A 17050-nucleotide genomic window follows, 5' to 3' on the forward strand; every position below is an offset into this window, starting at 1 on the left:
TTTTTTCTACAGATTTTTTATGGGAAATTCATTGTATACATTTTGTAGACAATCTAATTCTCTACATAGAAATATATAACATGCTAGGAATTTTTTTTGTAAGTCTTTTGGGCGTAGTATACGAGCGTAATTAAGTATTACTTGACGGGGCTTAATGTTAAACAGCGGTGTTTTGGGCGTAAACGGAGAACCAAAAAAATTGAAAATCGTACAGTGTTAGTTTGCATACTAACAATGATATTACATATTTGTAAAGCTAATGAAGTAAGGAACCCAAAAAAGTCATAAAGATTATGGTAAAAATAATTTTTATTTATAAATATTTGTAGGCTAAATAAATAAAATCATGTTTTTTATAATTTAGCAATTTGTGAAAAAAATCATAGTAGCCTTTAAAACTTTTGTACATATTTTTCAAACCATAATCATCTTGTAGTGTATTCATTACCTACATAAGTATAACACATTGGGTAACCATTTTTTTTTTTTTTTGTAAATGTTAGGGGCATAATAATATAATAAGCAGAAAACCGCAAAAACAACCGCAAGAAAAATACAATCTTTTATAAACACTATTTCACACTATTCAGTAATATTCATGCATAATAAAATAATAATAACGAATTTAGTAATAGATAGCTAATAACACAAGAGCGAAAACTCATCAACAACAACACGCAATGGCGAATACAAGGCACTTAGTGTATGAGACCTTGACAGTAGTGACGCACTTCTGTCGTCTTCCTGAGAGCAACGGAAATAACCCTGAGGAAAGGGCTGCCACTCTCAATAGCTTTATTTTTATTTCTTCCTCCTCAAAATGACATATTATATGACTAGTAATAATAACTTACACTGTATATCATTCATATTTTCCGTACTATCATATTGTGATGATTGGCCATTTGTTATAAATTCCAAAAACAGCTGTTTTCATAAAATCATAACTGTTGTCCAATCAACATTTCTTTCTAAAAATCAATAACACAATGAAAATAAACTCAATGGCTATCCAGTGGTACCACATGTAATGTCCCAAGACGAAAATTGCCTGAGCAGGGTAATGCCAAACAAGTTGTGTTTTACATTTTCCGAGCGTTGACTGCAGGAATGGTGTAGCGACAAAATGTCATTGTAATTATAACCGTCGTGACATTGTTATACAACTTGTATACGGTTAATTTATGAAATCAAATTAAAGTTCAGAATGTGATCTTTTGAATGGTATAAATATTCTTCACTTCTGAGTTAATTATTAGTGGTTTTTTTACCATTACAAAAATTTTGGCCTGTTCTATCGCATAACAATGGTGGCCATTATAGGCATCAGGGCAAACGATCGTATGAAGATCATTGGCCACTGCTAGGGTTAATTTTGATTCCCCAGAGGACAGAAACAAAATTTGTTCAAATTTGTATACATCTATAATATACGGTATATAGCTGAACACATTAACACTTAGTACTCTTTTAAAATTAATTTTTATTTATCAACAACTAGCTTCAACCTTTAGGTCATAGTCATGTTGTCTTCATCATCTATTGTGTAGGCATCTATTGTCTTCTTAAATTAATACGCCAACATGAAATTTGTCCTTTGAACTCCTCCGTAATTTCTTAACCGATTTTGACCATTCACGTCTTATTGGAAAGACCGTATCGTGAAGATTTGCAAACTGGCCTTAAATTTTTGAAAACGTCCCTCAAGCTATGCCCCAGTGGCTTTTCAAGTTCCCATGTTATCATTATGGAAAAAATGTTTACATTATGATCAACATGGACTAAACTTTGTGATCATTACAGAGGAAAAGCCTCTAAGGCTGAATAAAAATGGTACAGCCATGACATTAAACATATGTTACCAAAAACGTCGATTGATTTTAGAAGAGTGTATGACTACATCCAGTAAAAACTTAACTAAAACTTTCATTGAAGGATTAAATTATTATTCACAGTTAAGGGAAAAACATCAAGCCTTTTAACTTTAAATTTTCTCAGGTAAAAATTATTGACGTTATTACAGCAACTAACCAAAAGAATAGGAGTTGAAGATAATAAAATTGTGACAGGACTGAGAGTACTTTAAGATGGGTATGCAGGAAATCGGGTAGTTCTTAAGAAATGTGAAGAAATTTTATTGCTATAAAAAAAGACGAAATTTGTAAATATACTGGCAACAATGGTACCATGCATCATATTGCCTACATTATCAAAGGCAAAACATGGAAAACCTAATGTGGTTATGAACCAAAATCAATTTATACTGTGCCATAATCATCCCAGTACTAGAGTATGGTTCAGAAAATTGGGTGTGCCCTATACACCAGCACTAGCGCTAGAAACCACCATTAAATGTTTCCTCTGTATCTTGCTTCACTGTGGGTAAGGTAAGACAAAATAGTATACAGAGGAAGGTGGTGTATACCTACTTAATACTAATACTTGAATACTTGATTCCCGTGCGTAGGACGAGACCACAGCTAGTTTTGAATTAATTGTTCATATAATTACGTACATTTTTTAAATAGGCTCTAGCACGGGATCGTTTTCATATTACTTCAGGCTAGGCATTATCACTTATATTTAAAATACATTGGTGATTGGCAGGATTTTAGCCTTAATACCTTAATACCTCCTTCTTTGTCTTTTACCCACAATGTGGGATTGACAGCGTCACTTTAAACACGATTACTAATACAAAAAAACAATATTTACAACTATTTACATACTTCCGGCAGGCAGTCTGGGACCTCAGAGACCGAACTCCTGTTCTCTACAACTAGACCGGCTCGCTACCTGAGTTTTTGGTATATTACCATTTGTTTTAAGTGACGAGTTGCCAACATTCATAATTTGTGACACAAGTTCAGCATTTGGAAAAATATTGTTTTTTATTTCATTTAGGCCCTACTATGCGTACTGACATAATTCATGTTATTTATTTTCGTCCGTTAAGAGGATGACCAATGATTTATATTTTTTAGATAGGCTAGATTTTTTACAAAAAAAATGGTAGTTAAACTACGCAAGCCTCTGCAACCTGGCAAATTGAAGAATAAAAGCAATTGACTAGTCACTTTACCTTTGTACTTGTCCTCACAGTCACAGCGGTGAGCCTCTCTGTTGCACACCCCATTGCTGTAGCTACAGTTGTTGGGACAGATCTCCTGGTCACAAGCCTCACCCATCCACATAGCATCACAAGTACACACTCCGTCTAGACACACCCCGTGACCCGAGCAGTTCACACTGGACTTGCTGCTGGGACACGAGTTAAGTCTGGAACACACAAACACACCAAATAAATAAAGTCAGTGACTTTCCAGTGAAAGTACAATTCTTTGTACTATGATTAATATTCATTTGTTTGTCTGTTTGTTTTATTTTTTTTAGTTATGGCGGACTTTTATTTTGGATGAAAAAAATTAGGCTAGTGGCATTTTTGATTAGGCTATCATAAACCCATTTGATTTGAAGGAAATCAGTCTAAACCCATGAAATTTGGATAAGCTAGGAATCAGCATCGTCTCTCTTCCACACTGATTACTAGGCTAGGATCAACCCAATGAATTGTCCGCTAGTTAATTAACAATGTGTTCGGTTTTCCTCTTGTAACAGCTTATAGCTAGCTAAGGAAATTTAACTATCAAATTTAATAGCCTGTATGTCACAATTTTTTTTTTTTGCAAGATTTATATAGGCTATTGATTTAGTGAAACTGACCTGTAGGATATATTGAAGCCAGTCATGTTATAAGCAACATCACTGTAGAAGTGCAGCAGAGCAGAGCCAGAATGCGCCACCACCTCTGGTATCCTACGAATTGCATATGAGTCCTTGTACATGAGTCCACTGTAACATTACAATAGTAGGTTAGAGGCAACTTACTGCACATCCTGCTGGTACAACAGATGGAACAATAGCAATGCATTTTAAAGCTTGTAATCGAGGGAACAGAACATTTAAAAGAATAAAATTATGAAAAAAGAAGGAAAAGATCACTGATTTCCCAAACCTAAGAAGTGAAGCTAAATGTTAAACATGTCATTAAAATAACTGCTTATCTAAGGCCCACTCCATATTTTACGACACTATCGAGTTTGGAGTAAAGCAAGTATTTTAAACATTAAAATTAATTAGGCCTACTATTTATTATACATTATTGAAACAGTATGGTTGTGACTTCATTGCACATAATTGTGTTGTTTGTAAAAATATATGCTACGAGCAGACATGTGTGCAATTGTACATTTTAATAGAGTTAAAAACATGTTTTTGGGGGAAAACAAATAATGCAATAGGCCTACCCTTTTACCTTTCAAAGTCTATGTTTGCTTAACATAATGACAGTTATTAGGTGAATAAAACTGCTAATTGACAATGGACTAAATTTGGGTGGATCTATGCCTAACAGTTATTTGCCTACCTCAATAACGTTACAATTATCACAAGAAGTCGTCAAACATTTTCATTTAGAGAAAATATAGATTTAGTAATGAATATAGATTTTTCAAAAAAGCCTAGGCTATTTAAAATCTATTTTCATGAACTGTTACGTCTCTTGTCTACTACTCAACTGGAGGATCAGTTGTTATCGAATTACAATTCACATTTTAAACTGGTAAAAGGAAGATTGTTCAGCATCACTAGATCTTTGAAAGTGAACTTTAGAAATCAATCGAACACTATGGGGGGAAGCCCTGAATAAAATTATGCTTCAAGTTTTGTCCCTCCGTTAGTTCATAAGCTTTAAAATTACACCTAAACCATAAAATTCAGTTCAGTAGGACAGGGAAAGAAGGAATGTTACAGGGGAGAAAACACTTAAGTTATTGTAGTAAGTACCCTATGCGGATATTTGGGTTTTCTATAAAATTGTCAAAGCAAGTTGTTTGTAACAGGAAAATGAGAAAGGCAAAACATGGAGAGAGATTAAATTGGACAAGTGTTATATATTCCAAAAATATCTATATCTTTTATTTTAATATTGATCATATGGCTGGAATAATTTCATATTGTAAATAATTCAATGTTTACCTTTTATTATTAAGAAATAAACATATATCAAGAGTTTTGCTCATATATTTTGTATAGTGCCTCGTTTTCCCCTTCGACAAAACTGGTGAGAACCTCTTCTGCGAAGGAGTGGGGGGCCTGACGTCACTCTACTCTTGAGGGAACACCATTACTATAACATGACGTTTTGATTCCATCGGTGTTCGTGGCGTAGTTGATAGCGTCTTGGACTGGTGATCAAAGGGTCTGCATTTCGAATCTCGCCGGCGACACTAACTTTTTGTCCAAGATTTTGCTTATTTTTTTAATTTTAACTTTATTTTTTTAAGAACTATTTTTTAAATTAGTAAACTTTCATTTGATATTTATCTTATATAGTTTTTATATTATTAGCAAGTTTGGTTGGTCCGGTTAGGTTATGTCAGTTTAATTTTATAATAAAAATTTTAAAATTAAGTTAATTTTATAATTAAAAATTGTAAGTAGACCTTCATTAGATTTTTATCTTATATCTTTTTATATCATCAGCAAGTTTGGTTGGTTAGGATAGGTCATTACAGTTTAATTTTATAATAAAAAATTTTAAAATTAATTTTATATTAATAAAAAACTGAACAGGCGCTGCCTAATCCTTGGAGGAAAGAAGAAGAAGATTAATTAAAAATTATAAGTAAACCTTCATTTGATTTTTATCTTATATCTTTTTTATATTATCAGCAAGTTTGGTTGGTTGGGTTAGGCTATGACGGTTTAATTTTATGATTTAAAGATTTGCTTAAATTGACAAAATGGCTCTCCCACAATCCCCCACTCCGCGAGAGTGTCCACCAGACCAAACAGAAAAAATTCATGAGTAAACAAAAAAATTCCAGGTAGTTCAGGTCATACATCTATACTAAAATTTCCAACGTGTTTTGCGCCAACGCAATGCTGTTTTAGTGCTAACTTTATCAATTTCTGTACAGACACCTGAAAAATAGATTCTTAATACTGATAATTTCAATTTTACCAAATTTTCTGAAGGATTATCACACCAACCCCTGTCTTTATGTACTTTCATATAGTATTTAATTTTGGAGTTATAGGTTGTTTCTCAAGTGACCTACAGAAATAATGAATGTAGAAATTACAAAATTTTTACGTAGCCAATTTAAATTTTAAACCCTTATAAATAAATACCGCGTTAAAGGTAAATGAAGATATGACAAAATATAAAAAAAAACTTGTGCCATTTTGAAATTTTTGGTCAAGCCAAACTCGAGGTTATATCGTGATCATCTAACACTGTCATAGAGACTCCATCATCGTTTTCTGCAAAAATCCTGAATATTTCACTCAGTAACAGAAACATCACCACTGTCTTTCGTGGTCGTGACAAAATCCTGATATTGTTCTACGGTAACGGAAACATTATAATCGTCTCCCGCGATCACAGTAAAGTTATCATTATCTTTCTCGATTGTAGCTTAATTGAAATAATTTCCCGCGGTTACCCATCGTAAAGCAATATTTTTTGGACATCATCATCTTTTCCCGCGGTTGCGGAAACGTCATTGTTCGCATTCGCAAAGCTTTTTCTTTAATTCTGTTGTAAAAAATAGTTACACATTCCCCTTTGGTTTTTCAGGAACATAACTCAATTGAAACTCTCAGTTTGAAAAAATATATTTCTTTAAGGCTAGGCAAACTTATAAGGCTACCTAGTGTGAAATGATCTACAGGAGTCAGTGGGATTAGCTAGTAAACATAAATGGAATGGAATAAAAAAGTGAGGAGTGTTTCACTAAAACTGTAGGTAAACTAGAATTGGTAAGGAATTAGATTGGTTTTAAACAAAATGACTAATATTTTTATCAACAGTAGATAGCCAATATATATTTAAGTACATTCATTAATTACTTAAGTCAACACATTACAATGGTTTTAAAAAGCTAAACATATCAAACATTAGACCTACTATCAAACATAAAATTCTATTTATTTTTAACAAAAGAATAACCTAAACATACAATTTTATAATGCACAGTTACAAGGTGGGGAGGTGGACAGCGTAGGAGTTGCTTTTATTAGTATGCTAAGTGAGTGCCAAGGCCGATGTCATGATTTGTAATCATGCCGACACCTAATGAAGTCTTCAAGACTGCCCACCGTCTTACACCACCCTCTGCACGCTTCCGACCAAAACTTTACACTATACGTTTTACTCTTATTTCTATTTATACTGGAACTTATTTCCAGAAAGTATTTTTGATGTCCTTCTTGAGAAGTGCATAAGTATAGAGTTAAAGCTAACGAAGAAAACTCAGCAAAGTTATGGATTACAAAAATGTTAATTTGTCCTTACGATTATTTACATTATACTGTACTTACTTAATTAATTATATTAATATTACTTGCACTACCCCTTTTACCCCCCATTATTATTCATTTAGCTATTTTCCCCCTCCCATTTTGAAAACAAAAATTGTATCATTTTATCTGTAAGTGGACTTACACACACAGTTATGGGTTACTTGGATAAAAAGAAACAATATGCCTGATATTCAGGTGCATAAAAATTCCATCCGTTCTGTCACTTCCACTGGAGCCATTCACTTTTTATTTTAGGTGGACCTCCCCTACTAACTTTGCTATGGACACTGGACAGGTGAACTTAAGAGTTGCATAATAGATCTGACAAACAAAGAATACAGTAGACTCCCTTTATCTCAACTCACCGAGGCCAGTCCAGATAACGGTTTTCCATTTAAACCAATATCCCATTATAACTCAAAAACTAACCTAAATATTTTATTTAAATTTGGGAGAGCATTGTATTTAGACAAGGATCAAGAGAAAAGCCATTTCACCCATTTAAAACAGTCTCCCACTTTCTTTCGATCCAGTCCTGTTAAACAGGTGTGCTAATAAAAATTTTCTAAAGAGATGTCACTTCTGCTGAGTGTAGTCCAATTAAACAGTGTCTGCCTAAGAGGGAGTCTACTGTAGGCCTACTGGATACACCCACAGGCCACAGAAGTTCCATACTTGACTCCCATGTAATACCATAATATATCAAATATACAGCTTTATGATGTAATCAACTTGTTTAAGTGAAGATTTCCTTTGATGGCCGATACAGTGAACTTAGAGGATACAAAGGTTAATAGTGTGTGACAAATCATAAGGGTAGTTTTGATTGTATCAGAACATTGTTATGTCTTTAAATTTAATTAAATATAATAGGTAGTAGTGGTGTGAGAGGGTAAATTGACCAGACATTAATTATAAAAAGCCTACATCAGTAGTAAATCACCAGTAATGACAAAGATAACAGTGACAAGCTCCAGCCATCTAGTACTAGTTAGTGATAAAACTGATGGAGGCCCTTAATAATGAACTGTTAATAACTTTCCAACCTGACCTTCTAATTAAAATGATATCATTTCTATCATTATCATCTCATAAGAAAATCACTCAAAATACTTGACTTTTAGTTGAGTACAATAATGTGAGAATTGTAGGCTACACAGTTTATCAAAGAAAGCTATTTCATTGTGGTGTGAGCAGCCTCCGGATTGTGAATAATAACTAGTAATAGTGGTTTAAATGCCTTATTCTTGCAATCCGATTGTTGTCTTCAAAAATAAGTTTCGACCTGCTACAGGAGGTCATCATCACGTGTGTACAAGGATGATATTACTTCATATGAAGGTCGTCAGTAATCAGTTTTTTACATTTACACAAACACATGACAAATAAACACATAGTGCACACACATAAACGGCCGATAAAATATAACATCGAACTCGACAAGCGGACCCGTGTTGAAAATGCGGAAGTTGCGTCTAGACTGCGCTCTGAGTCTAGACTTAACTTCCACATGGTGTGACCGTAACTATTGAAATACACACACATTGTGAATTATATCTCTTTATTTTTAACCCCTTCGCTTAAAGCGACGGCGATTCGCCGTCGTGCTCCCGCGAGCCATTGTGTGAAGCGACGGCGAATCGCCGTCCGCCATTAAAATCAATATTTGCCGAGTTAGTTCCCAAAAAATCCAACAGATCGCATATGCTTCTTGTTCTGCAAGCTTCAGGCTTTCATTTGGTTGTATTTTCGTCGTCCACAGCCTGCCCAATCGGCAAAAACAATCAATTGAAAATTACGATTTACCAGCTGACGTTGGGAACGTTGTCTTGGCAGCTGTCTGCGTTGGTTGTTTGTTTATGTTTACATCGTCATTTCACAACAGTATTTTATTTATATCATGTTGAATTCTATTTTTCGTTTGCAAATAGTTGTTTTATAAAATAAATAAGATGAGTAACTTTTTATTTGTTGATGAGTGTGGAAGGGAATTGGACGAAAGTGAGATTGCTAAACTTATTGAATGTGACAGTGACTCAGACAGTGATTGTTATTTATTTGAAGAAAGGCTTGAGAGTGATGATGAATTATTAGAAATAAACAATGAACACGTAAGTGAAGCATGCAATAGTATAAGTATTGCTGACTGTGAACCTCAAGATTTAGCTGATAATGGTGTGACAGAGCATGCTAGCCCTAGGCCTGTTATAAATAGTGATTGTTTGCATGACCTGCATGTTAGGCCTAAGCCTGTAAATAATGATTGTTTGCATGACCAGCCCTCCTGTAGTTATGCCCGACCTATGTCCCCTCAAAATGTGCCTCATAGGCCTAGTCCTGTGTCCTATGAACAGCAAAGTTCTGATGATGAAAACCCTGTTGGATTTATGGAAAAAATTTACCGAGGTAGGGTAATTGCACCTGCACTATCTCCTACACCCAGTGAGGAGGCTGAGGCTGATGACCCTAGTTTTATTGAAACAATTCCTTGTCAAGTACCTGAGTATAGTAGAGGTGCAGCTATTGGTAGATCAAGGGGAAGGGGAAGTCAAAGAGGTAGGCCTAAAGGAAAAAATCCTAGTTTAGTGGTACCTAAGCCTACTAAACGGTCTAAGGGCCAACCTAAAACAGCTAAGAAAAAGAAAAAACAAGGTTGGAAATGGACCAACACCATAGAAGACAATAGTATTTTCAAAATACCTTTTACAGGCTGTCCTGGTGTCAGGGCAAGCTTAGCAAGAAATTTAGGTCCTTCTCCATCTGAAGTAGAAGTATTCAACGCGTTTGTCGAGGATGATTTTTGGCAACATGTTGCTACAGAAACAAACAAATACGCCGAAGAGACAATTGAAAAAAATAATGCAAGTGGTAAAGATAAACATCTACTCTCTGAATGGTTTGAAACAACTCCTGATGAAATGGCATGTTTTTACAGTCTATGTGTTTTGATGTCACTTGTGAAGAAAAGGACCATTCAATCGTATTGGGCCCCTACTGCTACTACTGAGACTCCGTTTTTTCGAAAAGTTATGCCTTTTCGTAGGTTTTTGCTCTTATCATCAATGTTCCATATTTGTGATAATAAAAATAAGCCTCAGAATGACAAACTGTGGAAACTGAGGTATGTCATTGATTACATGAATCAAAAGTTTTCACGGTTATATTTGGCCGATGAAAACATTGCAGTAGATGAAAGCTTGATGAAATTTCGTGGGAGGTTGGGGTATGTGCAATTCAACCCCAAGAAAAGAGCCAGGTTCGGAATCAAATTTTACAAATGTTGTGAGTCAAGCAGTGGATACTGTACAAAATTTAAAATATACACCGGTGCTGAAGTGAAACAAGGCGAAACAGTGGAAGAAGGGGGTGGAGACACTGCTGAGGGTGATAAACTTTTGGTGAGTGAGGCCATAGTAATTGAAATGGTCAAGGAATGTTCCGGTAATGGTCATACCCTCACAATTGACAACTGGTATTCCTCACCTCTCCTCTACTATAGATTGAAACATATTGGTTTCAATGTGATTGGGACGGTAAACTCTTGGAGGACAAATATGCCTGACAGTTTCAAAAGTGGAAAACTTGAGGTCGGTAATTATGAAGCTGCGTTTAGCCATGACATGATGGCCCTTAGATGGCAAGACAAGAAAGAAGTGTGTCTCTTGTCTACTTTCCACAGTAAGGGAGACAAAAAAACAACTGGAAAGAGAGACAGAGTCAGTGGTGAGGTGATTACCAAGCCTGAACCCATCCTCTATTACAACAGCTCGATGGGCGGTATTGACCGAGAAGACCAACAGCTTGCTTCTTTTCCTACGATGAGGAGATATGCTAAAGGGTATAAGAAGATTTTTTTTTTATATTTTGGACATAGCTCTCTTCAACTCTTATGTTGTTTTTAAAAAAATCACCCAGAAGAAGATAGGATTTGCTGAATTCAAAAGTAAATTTACGGAGCAAGTGTTCCAGACCAGACAACTACCGGCCTACAAACGAAGAGGGCGGCCATCAACATCTGAAACCCCTCTACGGCTTCAAGCAGCTTCTTGGGGTCATTTCCCAAGACAAATCCCACCTAATGAAGTAAAGCAAAACCCATCAAGACGCTGTAAAGTTTGTAGTGCACAAGGGAAGCGGAGTGACAGTCGGTGGGAGTGCGAAATGTGCCTTGTTGCGCTTCACCTACCCGAATGTTTCAAGACATATCATACTAAGTTGAACTTTGCTTGATATCTTTTTGAGTCTACAACATGCCAATCAGTATTTTAAGGCAGAACAGTAAGATATTTTTAACTTTTATAGTCAAAATTTTTTTTAAAAGGCAAAAATAAAATTAAAAAAAATTTATTTTTTTTTGTATTATATGGTATAAAAAAATAATAAAAATACTTTTAACCAATAAAATGTTTGTTTTTTTTTTATCTAAATTCAATTCTGATTAGAAAAATAACAGTTATTTGATATAAAAATACAAAATTCTGAGTGCAGGTAAAAATATTGTAAATTGTGTAAAATTACACAGAAATAATTCATTTTTTTGGCCCGGTTAGGTGTAAAAATAAGTTTAAGCGAAGGGGTTAACACCATAGAAGCTTGTAATGTAATGTTTACAAAAGTAACAATAAGAAGTGTCAACTAATTAATATTTACTAACAGCTGACTATTTAGAATAGAGTAGGCCTAATAAATCAAGATTATGACACTCTCCCTCACTTAAAAATTGAGAGGATCATAAACTATTTTTGAAGAACAGTCTTTTAACCAAGGTGGCTGCCGTCGTTATTATTTCGGTTTTTACTCGTCACCAAAAAGTGTTGTGACCGTACTATTGAAATACCCGCACATTGTAAATTATACCTATCTCTTTATTTTTAACACCATAGAAATTTGTAATGTAATGTTTACAAAAGTAACAATAAGAAGTGTCAACTAATGAATCAAACTAACAGCTGACTATTTATAATAGAGTAATATAACAATATTATGACAGACAGGCACTAAATTCCGAGGCGTAAGGCTTGGGAAGATTGTACATGAATGCTAGGAAGGGTTGCAACTGATAGGGAAAGTTCTTCAATGTCAGGAGTGGCAACATATGCCCAGAGAGCAAGGTGGACTATAGGTAGATCTTGTTACATTGGAGGTTAAAAATGGGGAGGAGACGATGTTGTTGGAGAAGACCAGGCCTACAAATATTGTGGTAGAGGCCACAAACCATAAAAAAAACTGTCCTCAACACATTGTCAATTAGCAAAAAAATGTTCTAATAAAGAAACTGAGCTTACCTAAAAACAGCAAGAAGAGGGGAATGGACAGAATCACCATCAAATACGTATAAATGGTCCCAACCACATTCGGTGGCAAACTCCTCAATGTGCAGACGGATGGAAGCATTGTATGGCTTAGCATCCACCAACCAGCTGCACTTGACGTCGATGGAGTAGTTACCTGCTCCGTCATGGATGTGTCCAGAGAGCTGAGACAGTCTGCAACAAGGTACCTAAGTTTACTGTACATTCTAGGTTAGGCATTTCGAGCTTGTTTACTATCATCAAATCACAAATATTTTAATGTGAATTTTATTTGGCACAACATTCTATGTTAAGTGACGGTTAGACTTAAGAGTTAAAAAAACAATAACCTCATTCCCCTGCATTGACAGTTGGTAGGCCTACAACTACAGCGGCCTTCATCGCTGTGTGCGCCACGCTACTGCCTTTCCGCCTATACCCACCAAACACCACTGAACACACCAGAAGCACAAAGCATTACACAGCAAACCGTGAATTTAGTCAAGTGGTTTCAGATATTAACTTATGTTGAGGACGGTCAACGCGATCGCCAAGAAAATAAACTGTTGACAAAGTGATTCTACTTTAAATTTGTTCACAATTTTATCAATAATTATTATCTATATTGATGTATTTTAAATTATTGTATCAATATGGTCGGCCAATCAATATAGGCCCCTAAATTAGAGACATTGATAGGCTTAAACCAGGTTTATCTAAGTTAATGATCCAAAATTAATAAAAATATCTTACAATTTAAAATTTAAAAATATTCATAAAAAAAAATACTAGCCCTTCCAGACTACTACATTCCTTCTCGCTTTGAACTTATTGATTCTTCAGAAAATATGATAGCCTACCTACTGTTTTAATGGTAAACTAAAAATACTAACCAAAGATGAAAACAAAATAGTTTATCAGTTTGTTTATGTTTATTCGTATATCATGAATGATGATGAGGTCAAGGGACATTAGAGCAATCTGTTGTTGTGTAAGCTGTAAACATCAAATGTTAAAAAGGTATTATGTTGTTATTGTCTCTAACTTATATCGTCCTTGTAAAGAATAGCTTAACTTAAACAATTGTTTAAAATACCTACATTGATGGTTAATAAACGAATCTTCATCACATTTTGTAAATTTATTTGTTTTACAAAAGCCTAGATTTTGCAAGGCCAAAAAAAAACGCTGTGAGTTGGTAATTTCTAAGTTTAGGCCTACTCTTAGATTTCTGGTAAGTTTACTCTCACGGAAGTTATTTCTAGTAGGCCTATAACAATAAAACTAAGCTAAACTTTTAAGAGTAATTTAATAGGCCTACTGTAATAGGGCTGGTACACTTGGACAGTACTTTGGTTGCCTGCTCCCTCAACTTGGGATAACCTAGAGTCAATATCTCCCATGACAGAAGTTTGAAACTCCATGACTTCAGCCACTAGGGTTGGCGACCAAAATATATATGTCATTCGTCAACAAATAGATACAAAAGGGCTGAACATAAATGAGTTTGTAAACTAAGAAATTGAGTCAGCAATAGAGGCTGACTCCAGTACAATTGAATCCAGCAAATCCAGCAAATCCAGCAAAGCAGCAGGTGCAACGTCTAATAACAGTGATGTAAACTGCAGTATATATAAAATACAAATTTAAGTTAACAGTGCAAAAAATACTAATTGTAAAAAGATAAAAACAAACAGGACAACAGATTCCGGACAGTGACCTTAAAACATGGAGACATTTTAATCCAACTACCGGTACCGGTATAACAATCCCTAATAACTTAAACGAGAACCTTTTTTATGAACTTCAACTTGTATGTGAACAAATCTACATGTTGGCATGCTTGATTTTCAAGTGTGTGGAGCCGTGGCATTGTAACGTGGAAATTTGTTAGACAAAGTATCACAACTTCCAAGGAAATACAGTTCTGCATAAAAATCATGGAACAGTTTTATCAAAAGAGAGCAGAAAACAAGTCTAAGTATTTTTTATTCTTGATAAGTTAGGCTACATGGATAATTTGATGTGGGTTCCATATCAAGCCGCCATAACTTATTCCAGCACAGGTCCATACAACATCTAACTTACTTAATGACAAACACAACTATTATCAAAGACCTTGTTTAGTGTTAGTTATGGCTTTAGATGCTATAAGTAACAGTATTGCAAACTGTAGGCATATTATGTGCAGGTCAGGGTTTAAATTCCAATATGTTAACTAAACTTATGTTAATTAGAAGTTATGTAAACTCCTAGATCGCGCATGTGGAACTCTTTGAGGCAGGATGGCATTATTTATTCTGTAGAAGTAACTTATTCAATGTGTCGCTTGGTACAGTAGCCTACGGTAATTAAGATATAACAGCAGAATTGGAAACATGGATGTCAATGCAGTTTGCCAGGCATAAGTTATCAATTGAATGCTAAACATTGCTGAAGCGAGGAACCGTCAGCCTGAGACTTGATATACTTGAAAAAATTGCTATCATCAGCAAACAACAAGCACAGAGAGTCAATACAATCCACAATGTTGAAGAAAAAATATGTACCCTGGAGGTGAGAACCTTGAGGGATTCCCAAGTCCGTAGGGGAAAGGAATTGACTTGGCTCCCGCAAACTTGACAGCTAAGGTACCGTACCCCATGGTCTTTGAGATGATGATGATTCAAACCATCAATTGATCAAACCATGAGTGGCTTTTGGATATTTAAACACTTTCTTCTCCAGTTAGCAACCTTAATAACAGCTTCCTACATTTTTCCCCCAGAAGCTAAGTAGTCTACTGCCACCAAGGTTATTAAGAAGAAGCTGCAGTTAAGTTTAACAGGATAGCCTACTTAAGTACCGGTACAGTAACTTAAGTAAAATTGTAGTTTTAGGGCAATTAACTTATTTAACTTAGATAGCCTGACTTGTTTCTTGAGATTGCCCTAAGTTATGCATGAACTAAAGTAAGTTAAATCAGTTGTTATTCACAAGTTTTTAGCCGTTGAACTTGGCTTACCACCGGTTTACCGGTTAACCAGTTGAATTAACATAAGTGTAGCCTAATTCAAGGGTTCTGAGTTTTACAAATGTTGTCTGTTAAAATATTACCTATAACTTCTCTTAGCCAGTCCTACCTTATTATATTGCGTAAATTGTATAGGAATTGGCCTAGGCCTACTTATTGTTTAGCTTAATATATTCTTACTCACTTAGGTAACTACTAAACTAAAGTATTTGACTAGGCCTACTTAACTTACTGTTTTCTACTTACATTCTACGTTACTTAAGGTAGGGTAGTTAGTTTCTAAGCAGCCTAAAATACTTTTTTGTAGACTACCTAGGTTTATAACACGACCTAGCTTACTAGCTTAAGTTAATTATTAAAAGGCATAAGTTAAGGCCTAGGCTTAGGCCTACCCTTACTAAAAAAGTAGGCTATGACAAGAATTCAGTTTCTTTTTCCTCATTTGAATACTTAACTTAACATTCTGCAAACTAACTTGGCTAAAATAGGAGTTCCAAATAGGCTTCACCTTTTCTGGGCAATGGAATAGTTTGTGTTAAGGTAACTTAAACACGTTTAAATTAACTTAATACAGCCTGTTTAGAGGTTTGGGTTGGTGCCATTCTTTACCACTGGCATTATTAGTAAAACCAGAAAGGAACATATTTTTGTATGAATTAATACAGAATTCGGGATGGCATTGTAAATGGTCACAGAGTTTAAAAGGATCTATTTATTCATTAGGTCAGACAAAACCACCCAAATTCTAGCCTACTAATGCAATTTGTCTTAGTGGTCTTGGCTAGTGATAGGGTTGTTCTTGGAGAAAGTTTTCATTAAGCATCCATATTTACAGTTATAAAAAGGCAAAACATATAGCTTTGTTTAACACACTAATAACACATGTTTTATTGATTTTATATAGAACAGATAAGCATTATTACTTACCTTACTTTACCTCCACAAAATTGACAGGAAGGCCCTTGCCACCCATCAAAACAAACACAAGTTCCATTTATGCATTCACCATTCACACAATGTACATCACTGCACTTAGCACTACACATAACATTTAACACAGATGAATAAATAATAACTAAGCAGATAAAAATTTCTTGAATATTACATTTTCGGCGATATTTTGATTTGAATAGGAATAAAAACAACTGCAGATTAACTGCCATGTCGTCTGAACCATTTCCGCGATGGTACTGTACGATGACGTCACAATCTACTTACACCAACATAGAGCCACCACCTGGAAACTGGAACAAGATCTGGCAAACACAAAATTCCCTGAACATCAACAAAAAAACTAAAATCGCATACAGTATTATATATAATGTATACCAAACTATCAAGCAAGATCAAACTACCGATATATTTCATCCAATATATC

General features: G+C 34.9%; 1 protein-coding gene across 1 annotated transcript in view; it reads right to left on the bottom strand.

Annotated features, from left to right (window-relative positions):
• Positions 1-16847, bottom strand: part of LOC129005311 (attractin-like protein 1) — a 68969-nt gene extending 52122 nt beyond the window's left edge. The window contains exons 1-4 of the mRNA XM_054434167.1: positions 16600-16847; positions 12654-12854; positions 3724-3852; positions 3083-3279 (exon numbers count right to left, since the gene is read on the bottom strand). Coding sequence (XP_054290142.1) covers positions 3083-3279; positions 3724-3852; positions 12654-12854; positions 16600-16835 — 763 coding nt within the window. The 5' untranslated portion in view covers positions 16836-16847. The remainder of the gene's footprint in view (positions 1-3082; positions 3280-3723; positions 3853-12653; positions 12855-16599) is intronic.
• Positions 16848-17050: the final 203 nt, after the last annotated feature.

This window comes from Macrosteles quadrilineatus, unplaced genomic scaffold, assembly GCF_028750875.1.
Source record: "Macrosteles quadrilineatus isolate MER2022 unplaced genomic scaffold, UCM_ALF_1.0 Scaffold_19__1_contigs__length_3004403, whole genome shotgun sequence".
Classification (NCBI taxonomy): domain Eukaryota; kingdom Metazoa; phylum Arthropoda; class Insecta; order Hemiptera; family Cicadellidae; genus Macrosteles; species Macrosteles quadrilineatus.